Source organism: Mytilus californianus, unplaced genomic scaffold, assembly GCF_021869535.1.
Source record: "Mytilus californianus isolate M0D057914Y unplaced genomic scaffold, xbMytCali1.0.p SCAF_1, whole genome shotgun sequence".
NCBI classification, from domain to species: domain Eukaryota; kingdom Metazoa; phylum Mollusca; class Bivalvia; order Mytilida; family Mytilidae; genus Mytilus; species Mytilus californianus.
The window spans coordinates 39,977,540-39,990,948 of record NW_026262581.1 but is presented as its reverse complement, the minus strand read 5'-3'; the positions used below and the strand labels follow the sequence as shown (position 1 = coordinate 39,990,948).

At 32.4% G+C, this 13,409-nt stretch overlaps 2 protein-coding genes across 3 annotated transcripts in view; one reads left to right on the top strand and one right to left on the bottom strand.

The window, feature by feature from the left end:
• Window positions 1-13,409, bottom strand: part of LOC127701625 (terminal uridylyltransferase 4-like) — a 697,935-nt gene that overhangs the window by 634,360 nt on the left and 50,166 nt on the right. The gene's annotated exons all lie outside the window — the stretch shown is intronic.
• The window catches only part of LOC127702133 (proton myo-inositol cotransporter-like), an 84,324-nt gene that overhangs the window by 56,132 nt on the left and 14,783 nt on the right, over window positions 1-13,409 (top strand). Inside the window, exon 8 of the mRNA XM_052206230.1 lies at window positions 2,549-2,841. Within this exon, the coding sequence (XP_052062190.1) occupies window positions 2,549-2,841 (293 nt within the window). The remainder of the gene's footprint in view (window positions 1-2,548; window positions 2,842-13,409) is intronic.

Sequence of the window (13,409 nt, the reverse complement as noted above, 5' to 3'; positions counted from 1 at the left end):
TTATTTTTGTGCTTTTTAGCAGAAACTTGAGTAGATAGAGAGACAATGTGAACAGTAAAAATGGTAAGCAGGGCAAATATGTTCAAATAAGTCAACCTTGTTTAAATCGTCATTAGAACCCTTACCCTTGAAGATTTTTGGGCAAAACCTGTAGTAGATAGAGTAAAGATGAAAACAGCAAACAAGTTCAGTAGGACACGATCTTCAAAATGACAACATTGCCGAAATCGTCATGAATCCTAAAAAGAGTTATTGTCTTTGAAAGACGATTCTTAACCATTGCGTTATTGTCGACATTACTGTAGATAGCAAAGTTAACAATGTATACAGCACAAATTATCATCGGAATAAGGTTAGATAATTCAACATGGTCGACTTCGGTAGTCGACTCTGTATAGCAGTTATTGCCGTTGACTGAGAATTGTTTTCCTATTTTTTGCTTAATTGACAAAAACTATTAGAAATACTGTACTTTTATCGGGGGAGGTAACTTTACAGATCTTTTCCAGTTTTGCATGAGTTTAAAGACCTAGTAAGGTAAGGCCGGAAGTAAATTAAGTAACAAAGGCATTAAATCCTTTTTTTCCGGTTAATTTAAAACGATGTTACACACATGGATGGTATGTGTTTCTAAACATTTAGTTATCCCAATTTCAACATTTAAAAGTAAAATGTTTTTTCTCAGTTTGAATGAAGTCAGATAAGTTTAAGATATCATCACTAACAAGGACCTTTTGTCTGCATACGGTTAATGTTTTAACTACTATGTTGATCTCATTTTATATTTGATACTTTTCTGTTATGGTTAACCTTCAGAAACTAATAACATTTTTAATTACAAGATAATTAGCTCTCTATAGACCATATATTATTTCCAATGGCTACAGTTTGACCAAAGAAATGAATGGTTTCCAACTAGAATTATCTTTAAATAACCATTATATAACCATCATTCAAAGGGATATACGTATTTCTCATCTCCACGTTTATGACAAAAATGAATGTCATTTTCCTTTACTTAAATTGCCTATCTAAAATGATGATATACCTTTTAATCATTCTAACTGGAAGAACAAAGAATAGACCACCTTAGCTGAATTTTGGGTTCTCAATAGTCTCCAACTTCATACTTAATTTGGCCTTAACTTTTTGATTGAAGCGTCACTGATGAGTCTTTTGTAGACGAAACGCGCGTCTGGCGTACGAAATTTAATCCTGGTATCTATAATGAGTTTATCTTATTAGACATAATTCATTTCTATAATTGGTTCGATTTGCTCGTTTTTTCAATAACATTTTAAATTTCAATTTGTTGTCATTCCTAGGAACATTTTAAAAACTGTTTCACGAATAACATAATTTCATCACATGCATTTATTTGTTAAGTTTAGTTCTTTTTCCACTTAAAAGTATAAATAAAGTGCATCTCGGAATAACAATAATAATTACTACAGCTTATTACCGGATATCACTTGTATAAATCGAGACGATGTTTCTTTATTCCCTTTGTCACAAGAAAAATATCTTCAACCACATACTTTTGTATTCAGTGTGTAGAAAGATATACTTTGTTGTATAAGATATATAGTAACTTAACTATCGTATGACACGACAAGTGACTGTTTAATGCAAATTAAATATTTTGCTGGTTTTGAAATGAGATAAATAAAAAAAATTCATTTTTCTGACATTTTCAGTTCATTTTAAATAAGGATTAAACCAATTTGTGTTCTTTGTGTTTTACAACATATCTATAGCCAGAAAAGGGGGTTATTTTCATATTATCTATTGCTTAAACTGAACCAAACTGAGGTATACATGGACCATCAGTTGTTACATGTATACCTGTACCACTGCAGTCGATTTCTTTATTCATTAATTGCAGTTTTCTCACCACAAAGTGACAAATTTGTAATGCCAATGCATGTTCTTGACGAAGCCAAGTGAATAATAATAAATAAAGTGAATTGGAAATGCAATCTGGATGGATAAAATTAAAAATTTGATAGGAGCAGAAACATTTTCCTAGCAACGGAATCTTAAAATGTTGTTTCCAGGGTTCATTAATGTGAACTACAAACTGACATGGCTTCGTATCAATACTTTTGCTAAACGGATTATCACTCACCATGGGTCATGCTGCGGGAAAGGAGAAGTCCGTGTTACCATGTTTCTTTACTCTAGTCCCTCTTATGGTTAGAGTTCAATGTAGATTTTTTGTTATTTGTAAAAAGTGATTTGAAATGCTGGTAGGTAATTTTGACGAAAATTTTACTGAATTCAATGGATTTGCGCACACTAATATAATAGATGTTTGAACTGTAAATGAAAGACCATGTAGCTTGGTAAATTTCAACTACAAGTAGTATGTGTGCGTGATAATCGAATGATTTGAAATTGGCATTGGGTAGCGATGTCAACCTTTTTTGCAGTAATAATATTTACAAAATCATTTGTTAAATTTAGTTGCGATGGTAATACACCTTGAATTGTTGTCAGTTTATTCCATTCTATTTTGACGTGAAAACTTTCAAATATTTTTTTTTAGGAAATGCGATCCTTGTGTCAGGAATAAAGACTGTGGATTTTGTTACGTTAAAGACAACCCAACTGCCTCAGGGTCATGCCTTCCCGTATATTCAGATCACCCAGAAAGATATGCGGATCCAAATTTCAGTTTTAAAAATAGTACTGGTAATTTCTCCATAAATTTTCGATGTAATAAAGAAAACTACGAGCATGATATGAAAGATTTTACCTGGGCAGATAATTATTGTCCAACTGAATACTCTTGGATGGCTGTGTTAGGTCTAGCATTGTTTGTAATAGGATTTGCACCTGGTAAGCATTTACTAATATCTTATTCAAAATTATTTAAACAAACAATCAGTATGACTAACAGTAGATTAGGATATACATTTAGGTCAATGAGGGAGTAACCAACAACAAAAAAAAAAAAACATGTCAATGTACGTTTGGGGATGCACAGTTATGTTTCTGTATCATGAATTAAAAGAAATGTTTTGCATTTCAACAAGATCTGTTTACGTATTTTTTGTCTTTTGTCAAATCAATAGTTTGGCATGGAAACGATAATTTTCTGACTAAAGTCTAAGTGTCGCTTAAAAAAAAAAAAAAATAGTCCAAACAGTTAAAATGGAGATATAAGTTTGTAACACCTGATGATTGCATATGAAATAAGATTTATTTTGTTTGTTGAATTGTTGAAAATGTGAAAGACTGCTTGAATCCCGAATCGTATTTTTTATTTGCTTTTCCTTACAAACCTGTGTATGACAAATGCTTCACATATAGACTTATTTTTGCTTCATATCTAACTAGCAGCAATAAATTGACTGTAATGGTTAGTTAAGAAATAAAATTTACGACAAAGAAGATAAAGTCATTTTTTTCATTTTTTCTTGCTTTTCAACTTCGTATTTTATTTGGCCCTCTAACTGTTTTGATTCTAGCGACTATGATGAGTTTATTAAGACGAGACGTGCGATTTGCGTACCAAATTATGAGCCTGGTATCTTTGATGAGATTAATATTTTATTCCGAAAAATATCAAGGGATATTGAAAACTCGATTACTGTGTTACAATCCTAGATAAAGTCGACGAGGAAAGTCATTACTCGACTTACCAAAGCTATATTTTTATATAGCCCAGTTGACCAAGTGGTCTTTGACGCGGAACACAGTGCAGGCGGTGTTGCCATGATGTAACAGAAGCAAGGGTTCGCATCATGCTGAGGGAAGAACAAAAGTTTGCTAACGCAAATTTGTAGATCTAACATTGTTAGGCTAACGTTGAGACGAATTATATGTGGTTCTCCGATGAAGAATTTCAGTCAGTTGACTATTTGATAGATGTATTAGAAAGCTATAGTAACACGTCTTACATAAAGCGCGATACAAAGTAAACGTCATGTGTGCGGTATTTACGACATACTGGAGGCCGCACAAAAGTGAAATTGGCAAAAAATTACTAAATTACATTGAAATGAATTATCAAAAAAATAAAATAACTGAAAACTTTAAGCGTCTCTCAAATGAATTAATGTCCATGGAAAACTATATTAAATCTCGCTATTTACTCATTTTCAGTCTTTATATTTTTCACTTAGTCCGTTTCTTTATCTTCTCCTGGCAACCATCTTAGCTTTGCGACATGCTTTAATTGCACAGTCTATATTGTCCACATCACTTTTATTGTTAATACAATCACTACTTAAACTGACTTCAAGTCGGTAAAATTTGTGATCGGACGTGATGTTAGTCCATTTTTAGTCCGTATGACGGCAGATCTTGCTTGTCTGTCTCCTCCTTCATTGAGTTTTTCAACATAGCTAGAGTCCATTTGATCCTCGGCGAATCTTCATATATTTGTACGACGTCTCCAATGCTGATCAGCTGTTTATTGTTCCCCATATTGCGATGATATTCTCGTAGATGTTAAGTATTCATGTTTCCATTTACACCAAAAAACTTTGAATAATCTGTGATTTCATTTTAAACAGTTTATTTATAGATTTATTGATCATATCATTTAGTGAATGTTCCAATTCTCGATTCGCAGGGTAAGGTAGCGATTTTATCCTACGTCCGTAAAGCAAGTGCGACGAGGTGAGCGGTTCATCTAACGGATCTGTTAAAGGTCTGTCGTTGAGTATAGTCTTAACTTTCGTAACGATGGTCCTAAATAGTTCAACGTTAATCAGAGTATGTCTTCTTGATACAGTCCTATGTAAGTCCTATCAGCCTCTCCCAAAAGCCACCATACCATAGTGCTCTCTTTGGTATAAACTTCCATGTAGTGCCGAGTTTTTCTATAACTGATGGTGAACGTGTTAATTCCTCAATCTGGTTGGCGGCTGCGATGTATGTTGTAGCGTTGTCAGAAATCATTGTTTTTGGCAATGATTTTCTACTGGCGAATCTTCGAAACGCTAATAAGAATGTCTGTTCAGATAATTTCATCACTACCTCCAAATGTACAGCACGGATGTTTGCGCTGGTAAATAAACAAATATATATACTTTACTAGTTTGTCCATCTGTGTTTCTTACATTTAAGGCACAAGTAAAATCTACTCCGGTTACTGTAAACGGGGGTGTTTCTGTAAGTCGGTCTTTAGGTGAAGGTTGTCGATCTGGAGCCGAATACGGTCGACTAGCAACTTTCTTGCAGATCACTCATTTATGGCATCTGTCTGGCCGAGCGACTCTAGACCTCGTAGGTAAGTTTCGGTTTTGTCATATTAATTGCGGAGGCTAGCTAAAGTATAAATTGGCGGCGGAATATCAAGTAGAGATTGCATGTATGTTTGTATTATAGTATGAATCTATCCTTACCTCTCTTGTAACAATAAAATAGCTTTGCAGTAGTTGGAGTTTGTCATAGAAAAACCTGTTATGGTCTGCAACGCTCCGACCAGTAGGAGTGACTTCAAGTTGTTAAACTTTTGTACGTCGCTGAGTGTTGGATTTCTGTGAATAGCTGTCTCATAAAAATCCCAAAATTATCGAATTATGTCCCTTGGTTATGAAGATGTGTTTTTTGAGGTTCGGGAAAAATTCGAAAAACTGTTATTATTTGCTTGATCTGGACTCTTATCTTCAGGATTATATCGTCAGGAAGTGGTTTGCCATTGATTCTACAAAAGTTTGTGACATTTTGGTAGTATTTGGTATAAACCTGACTTGTTTACATGCATTCCTGGAATATACTCACAACTCTAAACAAACTCTAAACATAATGTCCCCTACCAGAAGAGATTTTTCCATACAGTTTAGTACAAAATATTTCCGAAGGACATCCTACGATGATGTTTTAGGGGAAATAAAGAAAATTATAAGTCTAGATGATGTGAAATCTATCCAGTTTACGGAAACTAACTGCATAGTATCTCTACAAGATTTTGAATCTAAGGGAAATCTTTTAACAAGTGGAATAACATTAAAGAACAGATCAGTTTCATTTTATGATGTTCAGAAAAATATTACAAATGTCACTGTAAAAGACTTACCATACGAACTAGATAATTGCTTTTTTGCAACCCAGATGCTTCGTTTCGGAAATGTTATTCCACCATCTGTTCAAAGGGGTATATCAAAGGTACGACCATTGAAAATGGGACCAGGTACATACAAATTAAACTGTCAGTCCACATTACCGAACAGAACAAACTTCGTCGTTTTGCAGACAATCATCATACAGAATGTAAATACTGCAAATCTTATAATCACGTTTGGTACGCCTGTCCTCAAAACCCCAAGCTACAACAGGAACAAAAATATTGCTATAATTGCACACAGAATGGTCACATTGCTAGGGATTGCTAAAATCAGCCAACATGCAGTTTTTGCAAACAGGATGGTCACAATCGATCAGAATGTGAAAATTTTGCTTTTGAAAAGGCAAAACATGACTTTGGTCCGTAAACATCCGAAATATTAGAAGGTCGTCAATCGATGCAGAATGAGCAAAATAAATCTACATGTGAAACGTCCATTGAGACAACAATTAACGAAACATTACCTTCGCTTAATGAAAATGAAACAATTGCTGAAACTGGTGTCAAGCCATCTCACACAATGCACCCTACACATAAATCATCGAACATATAAAAGACAGGGTAAACCTCATTATTGGTGCATCAAATGCCAAACTTCTTGGTGACTTTCAGCAAAATGTTGTCAATGCGTCAATCTCCGGAGCCACTCTGGACGATATAGACATGTGTATAAATTTAGGTCGTAAGAAAATTAATCCATCATTCACTCATATAAACAAAATTGCACTGTGTTTTGGGACAAATGACATAACAAAAAACCGAGATGACAGTGATCATGTGAATATTATTTACACTAAAGCAATAGCGAAAGTCAAAGAAACTTTTCCCAAGATACATATTGGTATCTGCAGTGTTTTGCACCGCAAAAGCAAAGGTCACAACATCACAAAGTTAAACGAGACAACTAACTTAGTTAATACCTTCATTAAAAATTTCTATTCAATAGACGAGGAACTATACTACGTTGATATCGACGGTGAGTTTTGTAAATCGGGAATTACTGTACGAACAATATTCGACACAAGTGACGTAAGTGGTGTCCATATAAGTCCCGAAGGAAAAGACAAAATGTGTGCTTTGATAGCAAATTTCTTTATTTGGGACTTTCCTTTCTGAATTTTCCTCGGAGTTCAGTATTTTGTGATTTTACTTTATACACCAACATCTGTCCTTGAAACCCCAGTTATAGAACGGAAACGTACCGTCACTGACAGGAGTGATTCAAGAACAACGCCTTCCTCTGCAGACAAAGTAAACGACCAACCAAACAAGACTCTCTTGGTGGAAGTTAATATCTTACGTTTTCAAAGCAGATCCTTATTTTAACCGGTTGTACTTTTTATTTTTAATATTTGTAAAAAATGGAAAGGTATACAAATTAAAATATAATTTTTCAGAACATCCGTTGTTCGACCTGCTAGTCAAATGCGTTTTGTTAAAATATACTTTTTCACTTTTTTGGTCTTATGGAAAATGATATTTGTGCTGTATTTAGACCCCTCTACCAAGAAATTTGTTTTGCATGCATACGTATAAAAATTCCGGTTTTTATCCAACGCAATCATAGGTTTGAACGTTGTTTTCAACTTAAGACTTGTTCAAATTAAAATATATATATATATATATAAAACTTTATAAACTACCAAAATATATGTCATTTATTAACTTAATTTTGTATTTGCTTATATATTTTTTGTTTGTCCACCGTATTTGTTTGCGTATATGTGTGAATTGTATTATGATGTAAATGTTATATATGTACGTAAATGTCAATATATTTGTATGTAAATGTCAATTTATTTGTCTGTTCATAGTATATGTATTGTCATTTCGGTGTAATAATATCACTGTTTACACCGAATTCAAAAACGTTATATTTGTATTTTTCTTGATAATATGGCTTATGCGACGCAATACACTTTTTTGTCACGATCGAGTAAGCAAAATTACTGTAAAACATTTAATATTGGTTACCGATTATTTGTCACGTGACATTTCTGATTGTAAACATTTGAAGTGCTCTAATAATAAATATGAGGGCAAACGCAAATCCAGATTATTTTAAAATAATATATGAAAAATAAAAGTTCTTTGGTCAAACACGAGGTCAAAAACAAAATGATTACTCGAAAACTATTTTTTTATATATAAAATTCAGATAGTTTTCCTTTAAAACTAGCAAGTATTAATGTTAACGGATAAGTTATAAAAAGAATAGAAATTATGTATTTCAATGGTTAAGTAATAGAAATTACGATATTATATGTTTACAGGAAACTCATTCCTGTACAGATACAACTGAAAAATGGAAAAGGGAATGAAAAAAAAATAATTGGGGGCAATAGCACTTGGAACTGCGGTTCAAATGACTCTCGTGGTGTAGCTATATATTATTGAATAATAATTTTACAGAATATCTTTAAGATGACCAAGGCAGATTGATTCATTTTGAAGTTTTTAACGAATAAATAAAATTATCATTACGATGCATTTATTCCCCAAATGACGGCGAACAAAGAAAACGTTTTTTAAAATCACTTTCATTTGATAATTCCGCTGTAAATGTTGAAATTTTAATTGTGTACCTTATAAGGACTGTGATCGATATCCGGTCCATTCTCGTAATGACATAAGTCATGACGAACTGAAGTATATGATTAATAAAAATAATTGATGCGACGCTTGGAGAACTTTAAACCCTGAAGCTACATAATGTAGAAGGTATACCTTCCATATGACTTATACACAATCAAGAATTGATTACATGTTAGTCAGCAAAGATCTTCTTAATAAAATGACAAATGTAAAAATTACTCACTTTCCCTTTAGTGACCATGATTTAGTAAGTGCTAAAATAAGTTTGAATGAGGTAGACCAGGGGTATGGGTTATGAATGAAAATACTATTTAGAGCGAAGAATTCAAATACGCCTTTCTAACAATGTGGGAAGACCATAAATCAAAAATTGTTCATTACAAAAATTTAAGAAATTGGTGGGACGTTACCAAGCACTATATACGGGCGTTATGTGTGGAAATATTCGCCAAATTAAATGTAAATGATAAAAACTTAAACAAATGGAAAACGAACTTGAGCATCTCAAATCTGACACGGTCAATAACAAATTAGCAAAGATCATTGAACTTGAAAAAAACATTAAAAGAAATTTACGAAAAGAAATCTGAAGCTGCTAAGATAAGATCTAAATGTAAATGGTTTGAAGAAGAGGAAACATCTTCCAGGTACTTCTTTCATTTAGAAAAATCCAACGGGCAAAGTAAATTGTGGAATAGGATAAAATGGGAAGATGGTACCTTTGAATCTGATATCGATTCTATTTAAGATGAACAGCTCAAATTTTACGAAAAAGTATTTAAAAGCGAGGGTTGGGACGAGGAAAAAGGTAACTGGCTACTACAGTTTATTGAAAGCACATTAGAGGAAAACGAAAAATCAAATTTAGAAAAAAAATATAGAATACTCTAAGATTTTACAAGCTGTAAAAAGTCTTAAAATTCACAAGTCTCCTGGTGAAGATGGTATTATAGCCAACTTTTATCAGATATATGGGATGTTATTAAGGACCAATTTACAGATTTAGTAAATGAAATTTTTGAAAGTGATTCGCTTTGTGAATCACAAAGTAGAGGAATGATATCTTTACTTTTTAAAGGGGGCGAACGAGAGAACTTAAAAAATTGGAGAACATTAACTGTACTTAATAGTGACTAAAAATTAATAGCTAAAATCTTATCATTCAGATTAAAAGATGTCTTACCCAAATTAATACATCCAGACCAAAAAGGTTTCGTAAAGGTTAAAATATCAGTGAAGCAAACAGATTAATCCAAGATATAATACACTACATTGATGTAGAAGACGAAGAGGGGGTTATTGTATACTTAGATCAGCAAAAAGCTTTCGATCGAATATAATGGGGATGGGTCCTAGCTTGTTTGCAAAAATTTAATTTTGGACCGAAATTTTGTATGTGGATAAATATGATATTAAAAGATTCAAAAACATGCATTAAACATGCATTAAAACAAATGGATTTGTTTCTATTCAAGCTGAGCCAATGGCTTGGGCAATAAGGGCTTATAGAGACATTGAAGGCATTAAGTTACCTGCTAATACATATACTCATGAAACAAAAATCAGTCTCTTTGCAGATGACACTCAATTATTGAATAAAAACGAAAAATTAGTTGAAAAGTCATTTGAAATTTTAACAATATACGAATTTGCTTCTGAGGCTAGAATTAACTACGATAAAACAAAAGGTATGTTTATAGGGAGGTTAAAAGGCAAAAAACCTAGGTTTACTAAAATTATATGGGTGAAAAACTGTTTTAAACTCTAGGGGTCCATCATGGATATGAAATAGACGATAATATGATTTGCAGTGATAAAATCAATAAAATAAAAAGTTGTCTGAAGGTCTGGAAAACCAGAAATCTGACCTTCACCGACAAAACTCTTATGGTAAAAAGTATGATATTGTCCTTAACAGGGGTTGAAATTGACGTCGTGGGATTCCAAACCAATATTTAAACGAAATAAACAAACTCTTTTGGGCGTTTATTTAGAATGATAAAGTTAACCAAATAGATAGGAATGTTTGTTGCTTAGACACTACAAAGGGAGGGATTGGTATGATTAACATTTTTGTTCTTTTGTAAAGAGTAGACAAATAAAATGTTTATATAAGATCATTCACTCAGATGAAGAAACTTGGAATATTTCGGGTAAAAACTGGTTAAAAAATTTTGATGTAATATTTGATGAAGAGTATTTATTATGTAGATGCACAGATGTATTTAGTTCTAGTCTATCATCAATTCCTCCGTTCTATATAAATGCCCTTAACTCTTTATCAGAACATATACACCTTATACGAAGGAAGAAATACTGAAAACTCGACTTTTTTGTAACTATGATATTAAATTCAAAAGAAAATCTATATATTTTAAATCGTTCAGCAAGAGTAAAATAACAACTATTAGTAACATATGGAATCTTGAAACAAATACTTTTCAAAACTGTGATTCTATATATAACCGACTTATTGATAAAAGAGTTGCATAGCCGAATATTCAAAAATTAAAAATGATATACCTAAAATGTACATAGATATACTAAGGGGTATAAACAGTTTACCGAGTCAGCAGGTCAATTTGTTAATTAAATTAGACAACTTAGATCTGTACACAATTTCAGGTATTAATATAACTCCCAAAAATTTTAAACCGAAAGATATTCAACACGTACTACTTAATCAAAAAACCATACCTACGGCACAATTAAAATGGGAATCGGCTGGAAATCGGTTTGGGGTTAAAATTTTGGATAAAACGAGGAAAAACATAAACCAAAACAAAGACAAGTCTCGGAATATCCATTATCATAGAAATGTATATTTAAGAAATTTTTACACTAATTTAACAATAAAAATAAAAAAAATGTCAAATGAATTCTTTCAGTCATTCAGACACGTGTCAAATAAACACAACTGAGCATTTTGTTTTGTTTTATTTTCGTATTGTCATCATTCAGAATCTCAGAAAGAGAAAAAAGTGGACAATTTAAATTGGGTCGTAAATGCACATTGAGTTCCTGTTCACTTTAAATTAAGGGAAATGAAAATATTGTATGTTAAACGTACTTTCGCGACCAGAACGATATATTGTGTTTAGCTAATTTGGCCGATGATAATCACGAGCTTTTGCCATTATCTGGCGTCCATCGTGTGTTGTCCGTTGTCTGTCGTCCATAAACCTTTTCAAAGATTTTCTCCTCTTAAACTACTAAAACAAGTAAAATAAAATCGAAAGATATTCAACACGTACTACTTAATCAAAATACCATACCTAAGGCACAATTAAAATGGGAAACTGAGTTTGCTATAAGTATCGGCTGGAAATCGGTTTGGGGTTAAAATTTTGGATAAAACGAGGAAAACATAAACCAAAACAAAGACAAGTCTCGGAATATCCATTATCATAGTAATGTATATTTAAGAAATTTTTACACTAATTTAACAATAAAAATAAAAAATTGTCAAATAAATTCTTTCAGTCATTCAGACACGTGTCAAATAATCACAACTGAGCATTTTGTTTTGTTTTATTTTCGTATTGTCATCATTCAGAATCTCAGAAAGAGAAAAAAGTGGACAATTTAAATTGGGTCGTAAATGCACATTGAGTTCCTGTTCACTTTAAATTAAGGGAAATGAAAATATTGTATGTTAAACGTACTTTCGCGACCAGAACGATTTATTGTGTTTAGCTAATTTGGCCGATGGTAATCACGAGCTTTTGCCATCATCTGGCGTCCATCGTGTGTTGTCCGTTGTCTGTCGTCCATAAACCTTTTCAAAGATTTTCTCCTCTTAAACTACTAAAACAAGTAAAATAAAACCGAAAGATATTCAACACGTACTACTTAATCAAAATACCATACCTAAGGCACAATTAAAATGGGAAACTGAGTTTGCTATAAGTATCGGCTGGAAATCGGTTTGGGGTTAAAATTTTGGATAAAACGAGGAAAACATAAACCAAAACAAAGACAAGTCTCGGAATATCCATTATCATAGTAATGTATATTTAAGAAATTTTTACACTAATTTAACAATAAAAATAAAAAAATTGTCAAATAAATTCCTTCAGTCATTCAGACACGTGTCAAATAATCACAACTGAGCATTTTGTTTTGTTTTATTTTCGTATTGTCATCATTCAGAATCTCAGAAAGAGAAAAAAGTGGACAATTTAAATTGGGTCGTAAATGCACATTGAGTTCCTGTTCACTTTAAATTAAGGGAAATGAAAATATTGTATGTTAAACGTACTTTCGCGACCAGAACGATATATTGTGTTTAGCTAATTTGGCCGATGGTAATCACGAGCTTTTGCCATCATCTGGCGTCCATCGTTTGTTGTCCGTTGTCTGTCGTCCATAAACCTTTTCAAAGATTTTCTCCTCTTAAACTACTAAAACAAGAAAAATAAAACCGAAAGATATTCAACACGTACTACTTAATCAAAATACCATACCTAAGGCACAATTAAGATGGGAAACTGAGTTTGCTATATGTATCGGCTGGAAATCGGTTTAGGGTTATTTAAGAAATCTCCGTATAAAAAATTGAATTTGTGAATTCCATTGGAAGTCCATTCACAACATTATTTACACCGAATCTAGACTACATCGATTTCAGCATTCTTTTATTTTTGCAAAAATCACATTGAAACACAAAATCATCTTAATTATAATTGTAAAAAGATCTACCCTTTAATATTAGAATTAAAAACTATATTCACAA